The sequence below is a fragment of the Nesoenas mayeri genome (genome assembly GCF_963082525.1).
Source record: "Nesoenas mayeri genome assembly, chromosome: 4".
Lineage (NCBI taxonomy): Eukaryota > Metazoa > Chordata > Aves > Columbiformes > Columbidae > Nesoenas > Nesoenas mayeri.
In genome coordinates, this window is record NC_137540.1 from 24,935,544 (window position 1) to 24,953,707 (window position 18,164).

General features: G+C 49.5%; 2 protein-coding genes across 14 annotated transcripts in view; both read left to right on the top strand.

The window, feature by feature from the left end:
* Positions 1-1,305, top strand: part of SEC31A (SEC31 homolog A, COPII coat complex component) — a 46,769-nt gene extending 45,464 nt beyond the window's left edge. For all 11 annotated transcript variants that reach the window (XM_080343119.1, XM_080343116.1, XM_080343122.1 and 8 more), the window contains one exon: positions 679-1,305. In XM_080343119.1, the coding sequence (XP_080199245.1) occupies positions 679-858 (180 nt within the window). In that variant the 3' untranslated portion in view covers positions 859-1,305. The remainder of the gene's footprint in view (positions 1-678) is intronic.
* An 8,607-nt stretch (positions 1,306-9,912) lies between these two features.
* The window catches only part of SCD5 (stearoyl-CoA desaturase 5), a 31,489-nt gene continuing 23,237 nt past the window's right edge, over positions 9,913-18,164 (top strand). Inside the window, exons 1-2 of one of the 3 annotated variants that reach the window (XM_080343359.1) lie at positions 10,074-10,200; positions 16,592-16,797. Coding sequence is in view for 1 of the 3 variants with exons in the window: in XM_080343358.1 (XP_080199484.1) it covers positions 10,041-10,200 (160 nt within the window). In the remaining 2 variants the exon portion in view is untranslated. Of the gene's footprint in view, positions 10,201-10,765; positions 10,824-16,591; positions 16,798-18,164 lie in introns of those variants that run through there. The other 2 variants (XM_080343358.1, XM_080343360.1) reach the window with 2 other exon arrangements.

Sequence of the window (18,164 nt, forward strand, 5' to 3'; positions counted from 1 at the left end):
GGGCTGCACTGAGCCAGAGAGCAGAGCTCCTTGCAGCAGGCACTGGGTGAATGCATCAGGAGGGTTTCTGTCCCAGCTGCTGGCAGAATGAGCCAGCACAGCAAGTTTTCCTGCTGGGACTGTGAGGGACATGCAGCCTGGGGTCAAAGAAAACCCAGATTTAGATGCTGGAGGTTCACTGATTTCACTGGAGGGCAGATGTGCAAGTACTTTTGAAGATCTGGTAATTTTTTTAAAGCCTTCCAGGAGGCCTTGTAGCAGAACAAAGGACTGGGCTTAGATCTCTTAGTGCCGTAGGGTTAGAGTGCTCTAATCTTGTTGTCCTCAGGCCATCTTTGCTGAACAATTAACATTAACCCAAAGCTCAGTAAGTTTTTCATGTGCCACAATCTGTCCCAGCAGCTCTCCCTTCCTCAGGGAATCGCATCCAGGGGCTGGCAGCGAAGGCTTGCAGGGGTTTGCAGTAGTGCAAAGGTGGCACCTTCTGGGTGAAGTCTGCTGTTAGACTTCCCAGTGACTGTTCCCAGTGTGGTACAGCTTTCAAGATAGCTGTGTTTAAAGAAGGGAACAAATTTCCTGCGCCTTCCTGAGGGCCAAAGGATTTCTGTTATTCTAGCACTAGTGTATACAGTGATGTTTGTTTTTCCTGCTGACCTGTCTTGTCTGGCTTCCTTGCAGCTCTCTCCAACCATCATTAGTGGTTTGCACAACATGGTGAAGAGCATCGAAACCCGCAACTACCAGGAAGGACTGAACATCCACACACACATCGTCAGCACCAGCAACTTCAGCGAGACCTCTGCTTTCATGCCCGTTCTGAAGGTTGTCCTCACCCAGGCCAATAAGCTGGGTGTCTGAAGTAACCCTGCATCTGCAAAGCCTTGACGGTCACTTTTCCAAAGAAGTGCACTTCTGTGGCAAACACACAGGAATGGACCAAATGCTAGTCCTTATGGCATGTCGCAGTAGAGCGCTGACAAATGGCATTGCACTCTCCCTGCAAAATGCTTCCTTCTAGGAGAGCTGTGGAGCCCTGGTGCTTTTCTTTTTATTTTAATCCTTTTCCCATCCCTAATGATTCTTATTTACAAATAGTGTATTTAATGGATAATGCCCCATATTGTCAATTTTTAGATGCATGTTATACTGCTAAACAGTGGCTTTTAATAACAGATATACATGTTAAAACAAGATGGGTTGTGTATCAGGCCCTAAAACAGTCTTCCCTTCTGCCCCACTGTTCCTTATCCACCAGATTAAAGAGTCTGATCGTATTATAAGTGTATGTGATCTTTCATTTTATGAAGCTGCTTGCAGTTCTGTTATTACAATTTACATGTTTAATAGCTTAATTTTGCACTGGGACAAATGAGCAAAATAAAGGCTAATGTGATATTTTCAATAAATGTTAATTTATTAAAATGTGTCTTTATGAAGTACGACTTGGAGATTTTGAACCTGGAGTACAGTGGGGTGGCTTTCTGTTGCATCGCAGGCTTGAGGATATTTTTTTTTCCTCCATGCTCATGACTAAAGGCTCCATTTAACATTTACGTTGCAGATTTGCATTTCAAGGGAAGGTTTGGCAAGGATTTTGAACACCTCTGCATGCATTTTTCAAAAGCTAAGAGCAGAAATGATGCAGAGTGGTTTCTGCCACCTCTACAGAGACACGGATGTTTAGTGTGCAAGCAAGGTGAAAATCATTTCTTGCAGTCCCCTGAACCTGTAGGTGGCTGCCCCTGTTGCACTGATGACTTCTGTGAGGATGTGTGATGCTGTGAAACTGCGAGCCTGCCTCTGCTGGCCCCTGGCACACTTCTTTCCTGCAGCACAGTTGAAGTTGGCTTCAAGTTTTAAAAATTGGAAACAGTGTGACATGAAGAGCAAGTATGTCTAGGAAGAACAGTTGGAAGATATGTCCACATATTTTAAAAGGAAAAGGCAGTTTTCCCTGAAAATTACTTAAAAGTATCTATGCCTCTGGAATGTAGATTTGGCAGTACATCCTGCAAGCAATATTACAGTTAACAATGCAAATCATTGATGACTTCTGTGACTTAAACTGATTATAAGTTAAAGATGTGTTGGGCAAAACAGTTCCATTCCTCTGACAAAATTATACTTAATTTTGTCTTTCCAGTCTCCTCTGACCTCATAAGCTTTTAGAATTTGTGAACATAAAGCATCCATCTGGAGTTTCTTTGTTTCAGGAGTTTAAAAACCAATTGGAGTAATTTTCTTCCCCTTCATCTAGGTTACAGGTTTCTAAGCAGTGTTACCAGTAAATGGTGTTTTGTTCCTGTCATTTGGAAGGTTTCCAGGTGTCTTGCTTTGTTCATCCATACACTTAGTAAAAACTCTTTGCCCAGCAGGCTCAAGTGTTGGCTGAATCACATCAAAAATTATGTTAATGCTGTCAGAAATAAGGAAATCATAGTCTGCCTCAGTGGGAAAAACATGCAGGTCACCAGCTCCACTCCTGATTGCTGGGACCACATTCTCTAGGAAGCATTTCTCAGCACCTCCCTAGCCAGATGAGAAGGGTAACAGCTCGGTGTGCTCCACATTTCCTCCCCTAGGACTCTTTTCTGCAAGCTTGGAATGAAGTGATGGGGCTCCGATAACAGGGAAGGCAGGAAGAAAAGGGCTTTGCAGAAGAACAAGTGTTGTCATCTGCAGGGGAAAGCAGAATTCTGGTAGCTTGGTGCCCTGGGATGTGTGTTTGCACCTGCAAAAAGGACCACTGCATGGCACTCCAGCAGTGATGCTTCCATCAGAGCCAGCCGGGCACAGCCTGGCCAGAGAAACATGGACCCTTGTGTCTCGATTCAAGGGGAAAAAGAACAAATTTTAAAAGAAAGAACAAGCTCAGAGGTAAACAGGAATTAAAAAAAACTCTCAGTAGGGTGGCAAGCAGGTGTGCTGGGCTGGCCTGGAGTTTCTGTGATGTGCTGTTCTGCAAGAAAAGGAAAGCAAAAGAGAATTTTGGTACATCAGGACCAAATGGCAGGTGGGAGGTGCTGGGAGGAAGCTGGTCATGCAGGTGGTCCACAGTTTCTTTGTGAAGCTGGTTGCTTCTGGCAGGAACAACTGAGAAGGCTGACGGTGGTGGCAGACATGGGATGCATGTGGATAGGTGCGGGGTTGTGGACAAAAGCATTGCTGTAATTTGGAAGCCCATAAATTGGGAGTAAGAGGAGCAGTGGGACCTGAGAGGATTAGCTAGGAACAGCTCCTCAGTATGGTGTGGCTTTGCAAAAGGCAAGCAACGTTTAATGGCATTGCACAAGCCTTCTTGAGACTTCCATCTGTGTAAAAGAAAACGCCAAGCAAGAAGGGGCTCAGGCATGCAGATGTCAGGGACTAAAGAGTTTGTTTAACAGGAGGAGACTAAATAAGCTTAACTTTTTCACGTAATGAAGAGTACAAGGGAATTGAGTTGACTGGAACTAAAGAGCCGTGCTAACCTAAGAAAAAATGTGATATGAGCTGGCCATGAGTAAACCTGGGCTAGAAATTGAGATGGTCAAATATGAGACCACTGGATCAGAGAGGAACACTTTTCTTTTTTTGAGGTGAAAGCACCTTTGGGTGCTGTAACATTTCACCGCAGGCCTGGATGCTCTGTGTCAGCGGTGGGGTAACCTTGCTCTCCTCACCAAAAGGGAAGCTGTCCTTCACCTCAGCCATCCTCAGGAGCAGAAAGCTGCACCGCCTCAGTACCTAATGGGAGTGGATGTGAAAATCTGCTACTTCTCTCCTGAGAGCAGCTGGGATGAATAATAATAGTTCACCAGTTATGCTGCCGTCTGCTCATACCTTCAAGGAATGCCAAGCAATTAGCCACCCATCTGATATTACAAACGCAAATGGCCATCTTCGTTTACAGAAGGCAATGAAGCTCTGCCAATTTACACTGATAAAAGAATTTGGCCCCAAATAGCCTAAATTTCATCTCACAGAGTGAGGAAGAGATTTATACCACGGCATTAACACCAAAGAAGCTATTCCTGTTTGTGCCCTCTCCCCCTACCCCCAAGGCTGTAGGATTATAAGAAAAAGAGATGGGTGGAAACACAAAGGTGTGATCGCAGCAGCACAGGTGTTGTCTGACAGCAGCTAGAACCAGGAGGTACCTTGTTACCACAGTTATCACCATCCAGGCGAAAATACCAGCAGGAGAGTTTGTGGGAAAGGGCAGCACTGATGGAGTTCTGCTGCAGAAGCAAGCAGGGGGGGATGTGTTGGGGTCAGTGCTGCAGAGCAGCCCCACGATGGGCAGAACATCTAAGTTAAGTACTTGAGTGAAAATCCTTTTCTGCCTGTGAAGCTCTGTAATGGATTTACCTTGTTTTGCTGGCAGAGGCCCAAGGTCAGCGTGAGACACAAACGCTGGGGATTGTCTTTTAATCGCTGCAGTGTTTCTAGCCCAGGCAGTGTTTACATCAGATTGGGTCTGTGTTGTGCCTTTCAGATAACATAATTCCCTGACACACAGATTGGGAATGTGGGTTTACTGTTCAGTAACTGTGTTTCTTCTGCCCAGAAGGGACCATGTGCCAGACTGACGAGGCTATTGAGAGAGAAGGGACAGGGCTCTTGCTGCCATAGCTTTTCCTCCGGAAACTACAGAGGGGAGGGGGCATGTTTTGGGAAGCATGGCAGAGACAGCACGCATGGCAGTGGCATCGCTCCCCAGAGCCTGGCAGGATCCCCTCAGCCATGTCCTCACCCTCACCACCACACTCACCTTCACTGCAGCAGCGCAAACCCCACCATGTTGTGTCGTTAGCCTGGCTAATCTCTGATTCTGTTATGCCTGAAAGGGGACAAAAAGGAGTCCCTGGGCCAGATATTTCCTTCCTCTGTCCCTCCAGCCCAAGGTCTGCAATCCCGTGCAGCTTCACAGCCGTAAAGGTTTGCTGTTCTGAGCCACGCTAAGCACCCATTGCAAAGACAGGGCAGTATGTAGAGAGCTAAGCATGGCTCAGAGCTAAAGGAAACAGTCTTACACAGCCAAATGTCTGCCACTGATTCTGCCGGCCCCGCACGGGATGCTGAGCATCCCCGGGGGCTGCCGGGGCCAAGCTGACGTGCTCAGCCTTGAACGAGAGCCAAGGCCGCACTCCAAGCACACTGAGGAGTGTCGCAAATAATGTGCTGACACCAGGAACAGTTTCAACTTGCCCAATCTTAAACGGGGAAGCTCAGGGCTAAGCTCCCAGCCTTGACTCCTCTGTACGCTGGGCTGGTCATTGCCACGTTCGCTCTGCCAGATCAGACAGAAACATCACCAAACAGTCAGGCAAGATGTACGGATACATTTAATGCAACCCTCATTCCAAAGAGACTAAACTGATTAAAATTCCTATGAGATTCTGAGCTGCAAGTTAGCCAGAAGGGAGTCTAATTAAAAGAGGATTTATCAAGGAGCACTCTAAAAGGACAGCTGCAGCCGACCTTACTAGCAAGTCTGTGACTACCTGAACAGCACAAGGGAAACTTCTTGGGATCCTTTTGCCTGTACTTTGCCAGGTACATGTGAAGCACTTCAATACATAAATATTGAGCACATATTTCTTGCCCTTCTAATTTTTAGGCTTTGTTTCCTTCTCTGTGACTTAAAGCCTTCATTTGAACAATGCTTTGGGGTCCTTACTTAATTGTTCATGGCAAGAGAAAAGAGAAAAAAAAAAAAAAGGAGGCCACTTATCAACATTTTAAAAAGCTCTGTGCTGAAATGTGATGGCAGCAGGCAGCAGTAGCATAAACTGATACTCAGTGTGTCCTCATGAACCATTCGCTGCCTCTCATCATCACTGCCCTCCTTTGTTCCAGGTGGAGAATTCTAGAAGAATGTTTAAAAGATATCAAAAACAACCTTGGGTTTAATCAGACACTCTCTGTTGATTCACTTGCCTCAGGAGGTGTAGTTAGTAATTAATTAGCCCAGCACACTAATGAGATTTGTACTGCTATCAGTCACAAAGCCACTCTCCCCTGGGCCCAGGTAGGTGTCCCTGGCAATTGGCCAGGGCTGTGCTGGGAGAAGTTTGGGGTGGGGGTGAGCGGGTGTCTGCCTGTCCCCCTGGGCCCCCCACTGCTCTCCAGCTCAGACAAGAGCCTTCTTCTGATCTCCTTCATGCAGCTTTCTGAAAGCCAGAAGGGGTAATGCCTTCAGGTCCAATAACTAAGGAAGGACAAGTAAATTCTAGAGCTGCACGACATTAGATCTCAGGTTTTGCTATGTATCTTAAACCTTTGTGATAATAAAAAAAATTGTAAAACTCTTTCTCGAAGACATTGCAAAGCCTTACGAGCCCTTTGCAGCCTCGGCTTGAGAGCACCATCCCAGCCTAACCCAGATCAGCAAGACAAAGAGGCTCCAGGTCCTGCATTACCTGCCAGGAAGGGTTTCTGGTGAGAACCAGCACCTTCATCACCCCCGCAGCTGCTGCTGCCTGCCCAGGTGCTGCAGGATTAGGCAAATCCCTCTGTGCTGCCCTCTGCAAAGCAAGAAAGAAAAACATGCTTTCCGGGGGGTCGGACATAACACCAGCGGCAGCACTGGATCCCTGCAAATCCCCTGTGTTTTCAACTGGAATAGGAAGCTCCATGAAATTTAGGTCTTTGTTTTTTGCTCTAGCATTGTTTATCTGACACACTGTAGTGCTGGTGGAGAGGAACTCGTAACCTCCTTCCCCCCAGCAAGACAGGAGGCACTCATCTCCATCAGCGGTAGGAACTTGACAGTGAGATATTCACTGATTCATGTCATGGGCAAGATGACAGATGAGTCCTCTCTCCCAGCGAGGCTGGAAGAGGACATGCGTTCACTTGCAGGCTGCACTGAAGCAAAACCAAAAGCCTGCGCCTACCCCCTAAGCAACCTGGTGCAGTATTTGAGCCAGGCTCAGCAAGGCAGACTCTGTCCCAGGCAGAGTCATGCACCTGTGAGTGGATTTGACCCCATAGTCCTGTCCTCTCACTCATCAGTGAGATCTGAGCAAGATCTGTGCAGAGACAAACAAGAGTGAGACTCATTTGAAGTTAGTTGGGAGATAAGAGCAGCAAGGGCTATGGCCGGGTCACTTGAGCCACAGCTAAATGGCAGGTGCGTCTTTCACCTGCACAGAAGAATCATTATTATGGCAGAAGAGGCCACACTCAGGGAACAGACGGACACACACAACAGTGGGATGTCCAGCTGGGATTGCCAGCCAAGGCAAGATGAGCAAAGGAGAAGGAAGTTGTGATGTTTCTCTCCAAACACTGATTCAAGTCCCCATTCCTGGCATGTCTGCAGTCACTACACCTTCATCAGTAAATGCAGCAGGCAAAACCAAGCAGTTTCCAGATTTCTAAACTACACTCAGGCATTTTTTTTTCCAGACTTGTACAGCTTTTGCTTTTAAATATATGAGCCCTAGAGTGTTTACTGGGAAAATTTCCTTTTGTGTTTGTTTGGTGCTGTTTTGATTTCAGCTCCTCAGGTTTCTTCTTCAGGAGATTTTGTCTCACTCAATGTTTTCCAACATAATTTTAACCAAGGAAAATTAAAGTCAGATTTGCAAAGTCTTTTCTTTACATCTCTGGGCAAGATCTTAGGCTTACAGCTCAGATCTCTGCCTGTGGCATGTAGTCCTGACATCATGACCCACGTAGCCAGGTAGCTTTTTAAAAGTGAGCCGATGTTTTCACAGCCCACAGGCACTGCCGCAATCCTGGGACAAACGCTGATGCTGTCACTGGAGCACCATTGCCTGAGTGGTGATTCCTGGGGGCAGGTAATGGGTTCTGCTCGTGTGGAATGACACCATGCAACAGCACTCCCCTCATCTAGAGGACATCTAGGCATGACAGAGCATTTGTCATGTCATCTTTGTTCACTCACTTTCTGTGCTGCGTTGGCTACCATGTAAACAAACTGGAGATTGAACTGGATATAAAAGGGTGGATATACTGAGCTGGATATAAAAATGAACTGGAGATAAAGTAGGATATGAAACTTATAGTGATCTGTGCGAGGTTAATATTGCACTAATGCTCACTGGTGGCAGAGGAAACCTTCACAGATGCATTCGTCAGTGACTCAAATGAGTTGGAAATCTCCTAAAGCCGTTTCCCTGTGCATTTGCCTCTTGCCAGGGTGGCAGGAGTGTTTCTGGAAGACAGCTGCTAGGTTTCAGCCCCACCTGCATCTGTGCGAGTGTCCAAGACTAAGATCTATCCTGCATCCTGCTCTAATAGCCTGTGGAAGTCAGACCCAGACAAGTGCTTTCATCCCACCTTTCTGAAGAGATGTGCAGTGTGCGGGGGTGTGTGGGGCTGTGCAGTTTGCTCCTGAAAGCCCAAGGGTCACCCACAGCACACCAGAGCAGCCAGGGAGCAGCTGGTGTGCAAGGGAGGGGGGTGGCTTTCCGCTCTCAGATGCTGAGAGGTGGAAAAGACACTAAAGGATGGAGTCCTTCCTCCCGCCTGCCCCCTGACGCGGCATGGCAGAGTCCTAAAAGGAAGGCAAGTATCACATATTAAATTGGTAGTAGGTACAATTTAACTTGACCTTGGGCACTGGAAGGAAGTGAGAGCAGGAAAGCAGAGAGCAAGTTTAATCACTCTCTTGTGTGGTCCTGCTGCAGCGATGGAAATACAATAGGGGCTATAAATCGTTCAGCAGCCAGCCCCAGCCAAGGTGGAAGGCTGCTGACATGCCTGTGCCACTCCCTCCTTCCTTCCTGTCCTCCTGGAAACATTCAAAACTAAAGACAATGCATCGTGGACAAACTTTTTACCCAGATTTGGCATCTGGCTCCCACCCAAAGACTTAAACTCCCCCCGTACACTGCTGTTGCAAGATGCTCTCCCCCATTCCTTCTCCATGGCAGGCAAAGCACCGCACTAGTGACCGTGAACTACTTTCTGCCTGCTGCTCCTCCACAAATCTGGGTCATTCATCCCTCTGACACGGGTGAACCCCACCCTGACACCCCTGGGGATCCGGTGTCCGCCCTCTCCTGCAGCTGCTTGCTAGAAAGCGGGGTCCTGCAGCAGTACTGGGGACAGCATCCCCGGGACATAGGGTCCAGCCGCATCTGAATGCTAAAATACTACTGCATCCGTGGTGGGAGGGAGTAAACAAAACGTGTTGCACGCGCTTGATTCGGGTATGCCTCGCTGATACCTTGCCCGCTCTCTGAAGTCACAAGTGATAGGATGAAAGGAAATGGCCGCAAGTTGTACCCGGGGAGGGCTCAGATTGGATAGTGGGAAAAATTTATTCTCAGAAAGGGTTGTCAGGCACTGGAACAGGCTGCCCAGGGAAGTGGTGGAGTCACCAGCCCTGGAGGTGTTTAAAAGATGCATAGATGAGGTTCTTAAAGACATGGTTCAGTGCCAGGGTTAGGTTATGGTTGGACCTGACGATCTTGAGGGTCTCTTCTAACCAAAATGATTCTATGACAGAAAGGAATTTGTCTGTTTGTTTGGGTTTTGTTTGTTAGTTTTCAATGCCCAGCTTGTTACTTCCAGTCAGATCAACTTTATTGATCGGCTCTTGGATCTCTGCTCCTCCCCAGCACCAGTGGCATTTTTTTACTCCGCTTTCACGGGCTGCCGAAATCAAACGCGTCTCTCGGGGCGCGTTCCCTCCCGGCTCTCCGGGACAGCCGGCTGAGAGGTCTCTGCCGGGCTCAGCCGCCAGCACGGGAGCCGACGGGGCGGCCAGAGGCCCTGACCGCACCGCCACCCAGCGCGGAGCCGCGGCGGCTGCCGCCGCTGCCCCCGGGCCGGGCCTGCCGGGCCATTGGAGCGCCCCGAGGGGCGGCCTCTCGGCGGAGCCGGTGCCGGGGGCGGGGCGGGCGGCGGCGGCCATTGGCTGTCGCTATGCAGGGCTGCCGGCCGCCCCCCTCCCCCGCCGCGGTGCGGGAGCTCTATGGAGGCGGCGGCTGCAACAGATGCGGCGGCGCGGCCCGGCCGCTCGTAGCCGCCCCACGGCCGCGCTGCGCGGGGGCCGCCGCCCCTAGCGCTCCGCCGGTGAGATGGCCGGGGCCCGGCGGGCGGCGAGCGGCGAGGCGGGCCCGGCGGGCGGCGGGCAGGCCATCGTCTGGCGCAACGTGGTGCTCATGGGGCTGCTGCACCTGGGCGCCGTCTACGCCCTCAGCCTGGTGCCGCGGGCACAGCTGCTCACCCTCCTCTGGGGTGAGTGCGGGGCCGGCGGGGGGATGCGCCACAGGTGGGGCGGGGGACGGGGACCCTGGCGCGGCCCCCGCTGAGCTGGGGATCCCCCGCGGGGCCGGCGGTGCGGGAGCTAAGCCGCAGCTTGTTTTCCATGTGTTTGTCTCCTCATGATATGTGCGGTCGCATCGCCGTGTTTGGCGGGGACAGGCGCGGGCCGGGCGCTGCGCTGAGCACCGGGGGGTCGGACACCCCCCCGCCCGGCAGCCTCCGCCGCTTTGTTCCCCGGCTCCCGGGATGCCATTGCCGCGCCGGGCCGCGGTTGCTGTAGAAACAGGAGGCGCTCTCTGTCCGGTTACATTTATCCGGTTTCAGTTAAAAAGAAAAAAAAAAAAAAAGAAGAAAAGGGTCCAGCAGCCGATATTTCGGTTTACAAGTCTGATAGAGAACGCTTTTGTCTTCCCTTTGGTGCCTCCTCTCGCTACTTTATAAACACCCTCGTCTTGCTGCTCCAGCTGGGAGCAGAAAATCACCCTGTCCTTTGTGTCTTGGGAAAGGTAATACCTCTCCTTATGCAGGATTTAAAAGTCGAGAAGGAGCTGTAAGATGCCGGCAAGGAGAAAATAAGCCCAGCTGTTCTTTCTGAGGTGAGGGGGCTTGCAGCATCTATTGGCCAAAGGGGATGTGAAATATAGCATCTTTACTTACATCCTCCAGTGAGGTCCTATTTTTTTCCAATGAAGAATGATGCTCAGAGATGAGCTACACAAATGCGCTGCAGTATTGTTTGAGGTTTCTCAGGGTCTGTGGGACTGATGGGTGGTGGGTGTCAACATCATCCTTCACTGGGCAGAATTGTATTGAGTCACATAAGCGTAGGTGGCCAAGAGGATAAAAACTTGAATGCTGCTTACATCTGGTGCAATTTCTTTGGGTAAAAGACCTACTTTGGGGTGCTTTTGAGTGAATGGAGAATGTAATGACCTGGGACTCTTTTATACGAATAAAGGAAAGAAGTGTCTCTGCTGTAATGAACTCACAGTTGAGTAATTTGGGTTGTTAAGCTACCACCAGCATTGTTGAGGTTACTCTCAAAAAAATACCCAGCCAAACGCTTTAGAAATCAGGTTTATGTGTTCTCTTTGAGGAATTCCTGAATCTGTTTTTCACTGTTTCAGTTTTTGATATTCAGCTTGTCATATTCCTTCAAAAAAGCCAACCTTGCTCTTTTGCAGTTGGGACATGAACCTGTCTGTCAAGAACCATCCTTTGACAAATTCTTAGTTGAGAAACAATTTCTGGGTCCCTGGTGAGGACCTGGTGTTTGCCTGACTGCCTGGTTCGCACAAACCCTTACCTGGCAGGCTGGTAAACAGGAAAAGTTTGGTGGGTAGTTGTGTTTTGCTTAGTTTTGTTCTATGAGTGCTACTCCTCCCTGTTCCTGGTTGCATTCAGACTGATTTCATAGTTTACCTTGGCTGTAGCCTGATATGATTCTGTGTGAGACCAGGAGAGCCTGTGGGAGCTGCATGGCCAGACCGTGCAGCCTGTGGGCTCCTTTCAGCTGTCACGACCCATAGCATGCGGGCAGGTGGGCTTTCTTTTTATGTTTTGCCTTTTTGAGAAGACAAGTTGAAATCATCTCTGCGTCTTAATTACCAAACTCACTAAGGCTGGAGCTGAAGGACTGATATACCAATTTTAAGCTGTCCATCCTCCACTGTGTTTTTTCCTAGTTGAAATTAAACAGAGGCTAAATAATAAACAGGTCTCAACAACTCTGCAACTGAATGCCTGTCTTTCTGAAACAGACCACCTCCCATTTCTCCATATCGTTATTTTTTAACAGCCAGCCTAAAGCAGACCAGAAGGATTTTACAGGAGTTTGCTGGGCGGTTTTTACAGGGGCTCCACAGCAGGGAGCGAGTGCATTGGCTCCAGCTGTCTGGACACTGTGTGCCGCTCTCGCAGCTGGCTGCTGCAGGTCTGACCCCAGAGCGGTGGTGGGCAAGGTGAGAAGATAGCATCTCCTTCAGAATATATCAGGAAAAAGTAGCTTGCTGTCATGCTGGTGACTTGTGTCTGAGGTCCCTCTGGGAGATTCAGGATAGACAAAAGCGGGGTTGCTGTTAACAAACCTACCCCACTTCACTCGGGTGGAAGGAGACAACCAAGTGAAGTTGTATCAGAAGCAAGAAGTGCCCATCAGATCTGTTCCCAGCTCTCCACATCTTTTTCCCTGTACAGACCAGCTGTGAGGGCTGCCTTTTCCAGCCACCACCTTGGAAGCAGGGCTGGTCTGGCAGACAAGTTGGGTGGCAGGTAGGGGTGTAGCAGAGATGCCAAAGGATGCGGATGGAGGAGCTGTAGCCCTCGTCACATCTATCCATAGCTATCTTTTTCTTCCCAAGCTTGCCTGGGTCTTAGGAAGCTGCCTGGTGATTTTACGCAAGCCCTGGCATGGATGAGCTGCAGGAGCGGGTGCACAGACCTCGTTCTCTGTGGGCTCTTGGCAGGGTTCTTCCACACTTCCACGCAGGGCTTGCTTTCCTCCTTCTCACCCCTGAAGGCAGCTGGGAATCCCTGATTCCCCACCGCTTGCTGAGCAGAGCTGAAATGTCACAGTGCCACCTAGAAAACAGCTGGTCAAGCCAAACTGCCTGCTCAGCAGGGCTCATTTCCATTGGTAATTTATTGATGTTCGTCCAGCTGTACATAATAGACAATGGAAAAACGCTGCCAAGGGGAGGCTCAACTGATTGTTTGCTCAGGATTATCTGTGCTCCCCTGTTCCCATTGTCCCCTGCACCAACACCTTGAGGCCTGTGTTACGGCTTCCCACACTCACTGTGGAGCCGGGGTTGCACAAGGGATCCGAACCAGCGTTCTGAGTGGCACAGCCACCTCAGCTGGGGGATGCTGGGAACTGGGTTATCTTTCAAGGGATGTACAGACAGACTGGTTAAAACACAGGCTTTCAGGGCCATCTCTGGAATTTGATTTCAGGCCAAGATGAACAAAAACAATGAAATTACTCATGTCAAAATTTTCCATGAGCTGGGAGTTGCCTTGACCAGGAAGGTAGCAGATGATATGTGCGAGATATCGAGCAGCCCTGGGCTGTGCTGGTGGGGCAGCCACATAGCTGTCCTGGCTGATCCTGCAGTGCTCTGCCTTGGGAATGTTCCCTGCTCTGCCAGCCCACCTGCCCTCACTGGCAGCCCTCTCACCTTGCTGTTTTCCAACCTGACCTGGGGTTTGTTGCAGGGGTGTGAGAAGATCTTGTTAGCCTCAAGTTGTGCCAGGGAAGGTTCAGAATGGATGTTAGGAAACATTTCTTCATGGAAAGGGTTGTTCGGCATTGGAACAGGCTGCCCAGGATAATGGTGGAGTCACCATCCCTGGAAGTGTTTAACAGACATATAGATGAGGTTCTTAGCGAGATGGTTTAGTGGTAGATTTAGGTTATGGTTGGACTCAATGATCTTGAGGATCCCTTCCAACCAAAGTGATTCTGTGATTCCAGATCTGGAGCCAGGCAGCTTCTGATACATGATCCCTCCTTCCTCTTGATGTTTTACTCTCCAGTCTGTGCTGTTTCATAGCTGGCAGCTGCTGCTTCGGGGCATCCCTGCACTTGGGGTTCCCAACCTTGGAAAGGAGTAGGAACTGTTCAGGAGACGTGCTTTGAGTCTTGCCTGCCCCTACTCCCACCAGTAGGCTTGCTGAGCATGGCTGGCATATTTGGCAGAGTTTACCACCCCACCGGCCATCCTGCAAAGCCCAGAGGGAGCTGGCAGATGGACCTTTTGCTTCAGATCTCTCTTTTTCCACCTGCTTTTGCAGCAGTTTGGGCTCCTGGTGCTAAGAGAGCTTTGGAGGGGAGGGTTGGCCGTTCTCTGCAGACTCACCTGGGGAGCCGGTGCAGGATGGCAGCACTTCACCATTAGGGGCCAGGAACCAGGAGTGTCGTGATGGGTCTGCCAGCTGCTCCAGGCATGCAGGTTCCCCAGGAATGAACTCGTGCAGAGATGCAGCCAGCTGGGGCTGTGGAAGTGCCTGTGGTTTGCTGGTGGCCTCCTTTGGGCTGGACATACTGCACCTCCTGCCACGGTGCACTTGGCAGCAAACTCTGCATGTGGCTCGTCCCCTAAGTTTGCAATGTGCCATTAAATGATGTTTCTTAGCCAGAAGCTAAGCTCCATCCTGGTATGGTCCCAGTGAGGCTGTCTTTTTTCTTTTTGGGTTAGGAAAGCAAAACAAAAATATCTTTAAAATCACTGTACAGAGAAAGTTACCAGTGTGTTTCCTTGCAGGGCCAAATGTTGCTGCTCCTAACTTTTTTTTTTTTTTTTTTTTTTAGTGTCTTGTAATAGCTTATTTTCCTTAAAGACAACCTTATAAGGGATCACGTGAATATGTAAGGTCTTGGATTTTGTTTGGGAAAAGGTGCTTTTTAGCCTTCACATGGGGCTTGTGAGGAAGAACTCAAAGTAGCCAAAGAAGAAAGCTGGAGGGGGGCTTTCTACAAGAGCATGTGGTGATAGGACAAGGCGTAATAGCTTTAAACTGAAAGAGGTCAGATTTAGATTAGACATAAGGAAGAAATTCTTCCCCATGAGTGTGGTGAACAGGCTGCCCAGAGAAGCTGTGGATGCCCCATCCCTGGGAGTGTTCAATGCCAGGTTGGACAGGGCTTTGAGCAACCTGGTTTAGTGGAAGGTGTCCCTGCCCGTGGCAGGGGGGCTGTAACTAGATGATCTTTAAGGTCCCTTCCAACCCAAACCATTCTATGATTCTGTGAAATGCATTATAGAAAATAGGAAAAAACCCACCAAAGATTAACCTCTTTACCTGCTTTAAAACCTTTTTTTCAGGCTGCTGAGCATTACTAGCACTGACAACTTTAAAAACTGGCACAGGCATGGTCGCCCAGAAACCCATTATCATCTGCACGTGCTTAGCAAAGCTGCTCGATCCCCGAGTGGTTGCCATTTCACACACTGATATGCCTTGCCAGAGCCTGGAATTGGGGAGGAGGGATGGCCTTGCTCCGATGGTGCTCATGTGGGAAGGGAGGTTTGTTGATGTTTTTTAGCAGTGTTTAGGAGACGTTTGAGTGCCAGATTGATCGTGTTCAGCTGCGGCGGGCCCTGTGCCATGATTACCCACAGTTCTCCCCCATGCTCGAGCACCGTCTGTCTGAGAGCACAGATGGAGTGATGGTGCTGTCCCGCTGCAGCGACGGTGCTGCCCAGCTGCACCCCCACCAAAACACAAGCTGCTCCCAGGCATCGGTCTGGATCCCAGTCTTACTGCCTGCATCCTGTCCATAAGAGAGAATAAAGCAATTGTGGTTTTAGCACTTGGGGTTGCTGTGGGGCCTGGATGGCACCATTGAGATCATTACCTTGTCCTCAGCTCTTCTCCTAATGGGCCTGTGGAATGAGGCACATGTTGCTGTTGTGCACTGCAGATGCAAGTTTTATTTGTCTTGCATCTTTCAGAAGTCGTGCATATTCTTTAGTGCCATCTACTGGCTTTTTGGTTATTAACTGGTTTAGTTCGTTAACCATTTTATTCACGCTGGTCTCGCAGAAAGCTTCCCTTGTGTTAGAGACTTTGCACTGGTGGCTGTGAATATAAATCCTGGCTCCAAGAAAGTTGCACTTGATACCTCTGCAGATGAAGGAGAGTCGAAATACTGTCTCCATTTCACAGATGTGGAATGGAGACATTTGATGAATAGTTCTTTTACTGTCACTCCTGCTGCTGCTCTGACAGGAGCACCCTCTGGGTCCTGCAAAGTGGTTCTGCTCAGGTGATTGCTGTAGGGAGGAGCTGGGTCAGGAAACAGGGAGTGAATGCTTTTCTCTTAGATACCTCTGCAGAGGTGTCCACAGCCACCTTGGCAGGAGATATTTACTGAACAGATGGACCTTACCTTGCCTTACTCCCAGGGGAGATCTCCTGTCTGCTGGCTCACAGAACAGTCCCGGTCAGGAGCAGCTCTGCCAGGTTTCTGTGGCATACGGGAGGCCAGACTGGTTGTCCATCAGCCCCAAGTTCCACTGTACTTTCAGCAGTTCCAAACAGCAGCTGGTCTGCTGGATGAGTAGAGAAGAGGTAGACCTTCGAAGTGGACATTGCATCTCTGAGGTGCAGGTCAGCACTAATGTATAGACCTGCTCGTCTCCAGAGTGGGTTTGGACTGGCTTTTCTTCCCCTGCCTCATTTGAAAATGCTGTTTTTACAGCTCTTTCTCAATAGTCAAGTTCTTGGCTTGCTGCTTCCCTCTTAGCATCGAGAGCTGAATTCCCATCACCTTGACTTTGTCAAACAGTACTTAAAAAATTACAATTGCTTGGAGCTGGGGGTGGCTGTAATATGCTGTTCCCTGACCTTTTGCATCTAGGAACAATCTGAGCTCTGTGTCCATCGTGGAGCTGGGAAACACACGCTCCACCTAGCAATGCACAGTGGTGTGAGGGCCGTCCTGTTCCAGCTCCTGCTCTGAGATGCCCTGCTGAAGATGATGCTCCTTTCCCAGTATTCACTCCTCTCCTGTTTTAGCCGTTGCTGGACATAATTTCGTAAGGTCTTGTCCATGAACATCCCAATGTAAGTACATATTTTTGTTCCCCATCTTGATTTAATCCCCAGTGCATTGACGGTGCTCTGTGTTGTTTCCCTCTGTGTTCTGTGCTGCACCTCTTGTGGTCACCGTGAACATGATAAAGAAATGGAGGAAACCTGTGATGTCAATATGGGCACAGAGTGTGAGTATGCTGAGCCCTGGGTGGATGTGACAGCCCCTTGTCCTGTTGCTCTCAGGACATGGGTTCAAGGCACTCCTAAGCAGTTCTCACAGCTCTGAGCTGTGCTCCAGGCAAACCAGGAGCACCTCAAATCCCCCTTCCCTTTGAGCTGTGCTATGGGGGCAGAGATGAGAGCCAGATCCGGCAAAAGTAGAAATCTCTGTCTCCTACTGAATTTTACGGGGATTATTGGCTTCCTGGCTGCCCCCTAGCATCCTGGGTTGGGGGGAGTGTCCCTCTGAAGCAGCCCCATGAAGGGCGGAGCAGCGGAGGTTTGTTGGTACCCTCAGAGCTGGCTCTGTCAAACACACGGGAGCCTGGCTGAGGGCCATGGAATTCTGAGATGCCTCCTCCAGCCCTGGACTGCCACCTCCTGAGCCGGCTCAGGTAAAGTTTGGGGAAGGAACAGGGATGTGGCTCTGGCTCTCTGTCTTGAGTTACATGTGGAGGTGGGGATGGCAGTATATGGGCTCTGAGGAGTTTCCATGGATGATTCGGGCTGAGTTTGCTCAGAGTAGAGGAAGAGCATCAGCCAAAGATGTGTGAGCATCAGAGGAGTCTCAAGGGCCTGGGAGCTGATCGGAAGCCCATTCTCCAGGAGATGCCACCAGGCAAAATGGTGTGAGCCATGCAGGCCTCCTTGTCTGGGATTGCTGCAGCTTCTGGCAAGGAGGCAAGACAGTTTATTTTTCCTTTGGGAGGTCTGGGCTTGAAAATGCCAGTGTACCCACCAGAACTTATTATAGTGTGCATCCTCATCATTGCCTCTCTTCCTTCCCTCCCTGAAATTACAGTTGCACTTGCAATTAACACTGATATTATAATTGAAGCCAAGTGATTTCTTGCAATCAGATTTTATTTTTATCACATAGGCTAATAATAAAATGTGCTGCCCCTACAGAGAGCTGAAATGTTAAAAATTACTGTGCTAAGTAAAGCAAGGCTGATATGAAAAAGAGGGGAAGGTTGTTTGTCAGATGCTGGTGTCAGTAATCCTGCATGCCATGCTCTTGTGCAGTCAGGTCGGCACTGGGAGGATGGGGATTTCTGAGGGGAGACTGAAGTGAGGAGTTTTGTAAACCCATTTATGGCCACTGGCATCTCAGGTGATATTCTGAGCAGCTCAGGAGAAAATAACATGGCCTTGGCAAGTGAGGAAGCTCTTCTTGA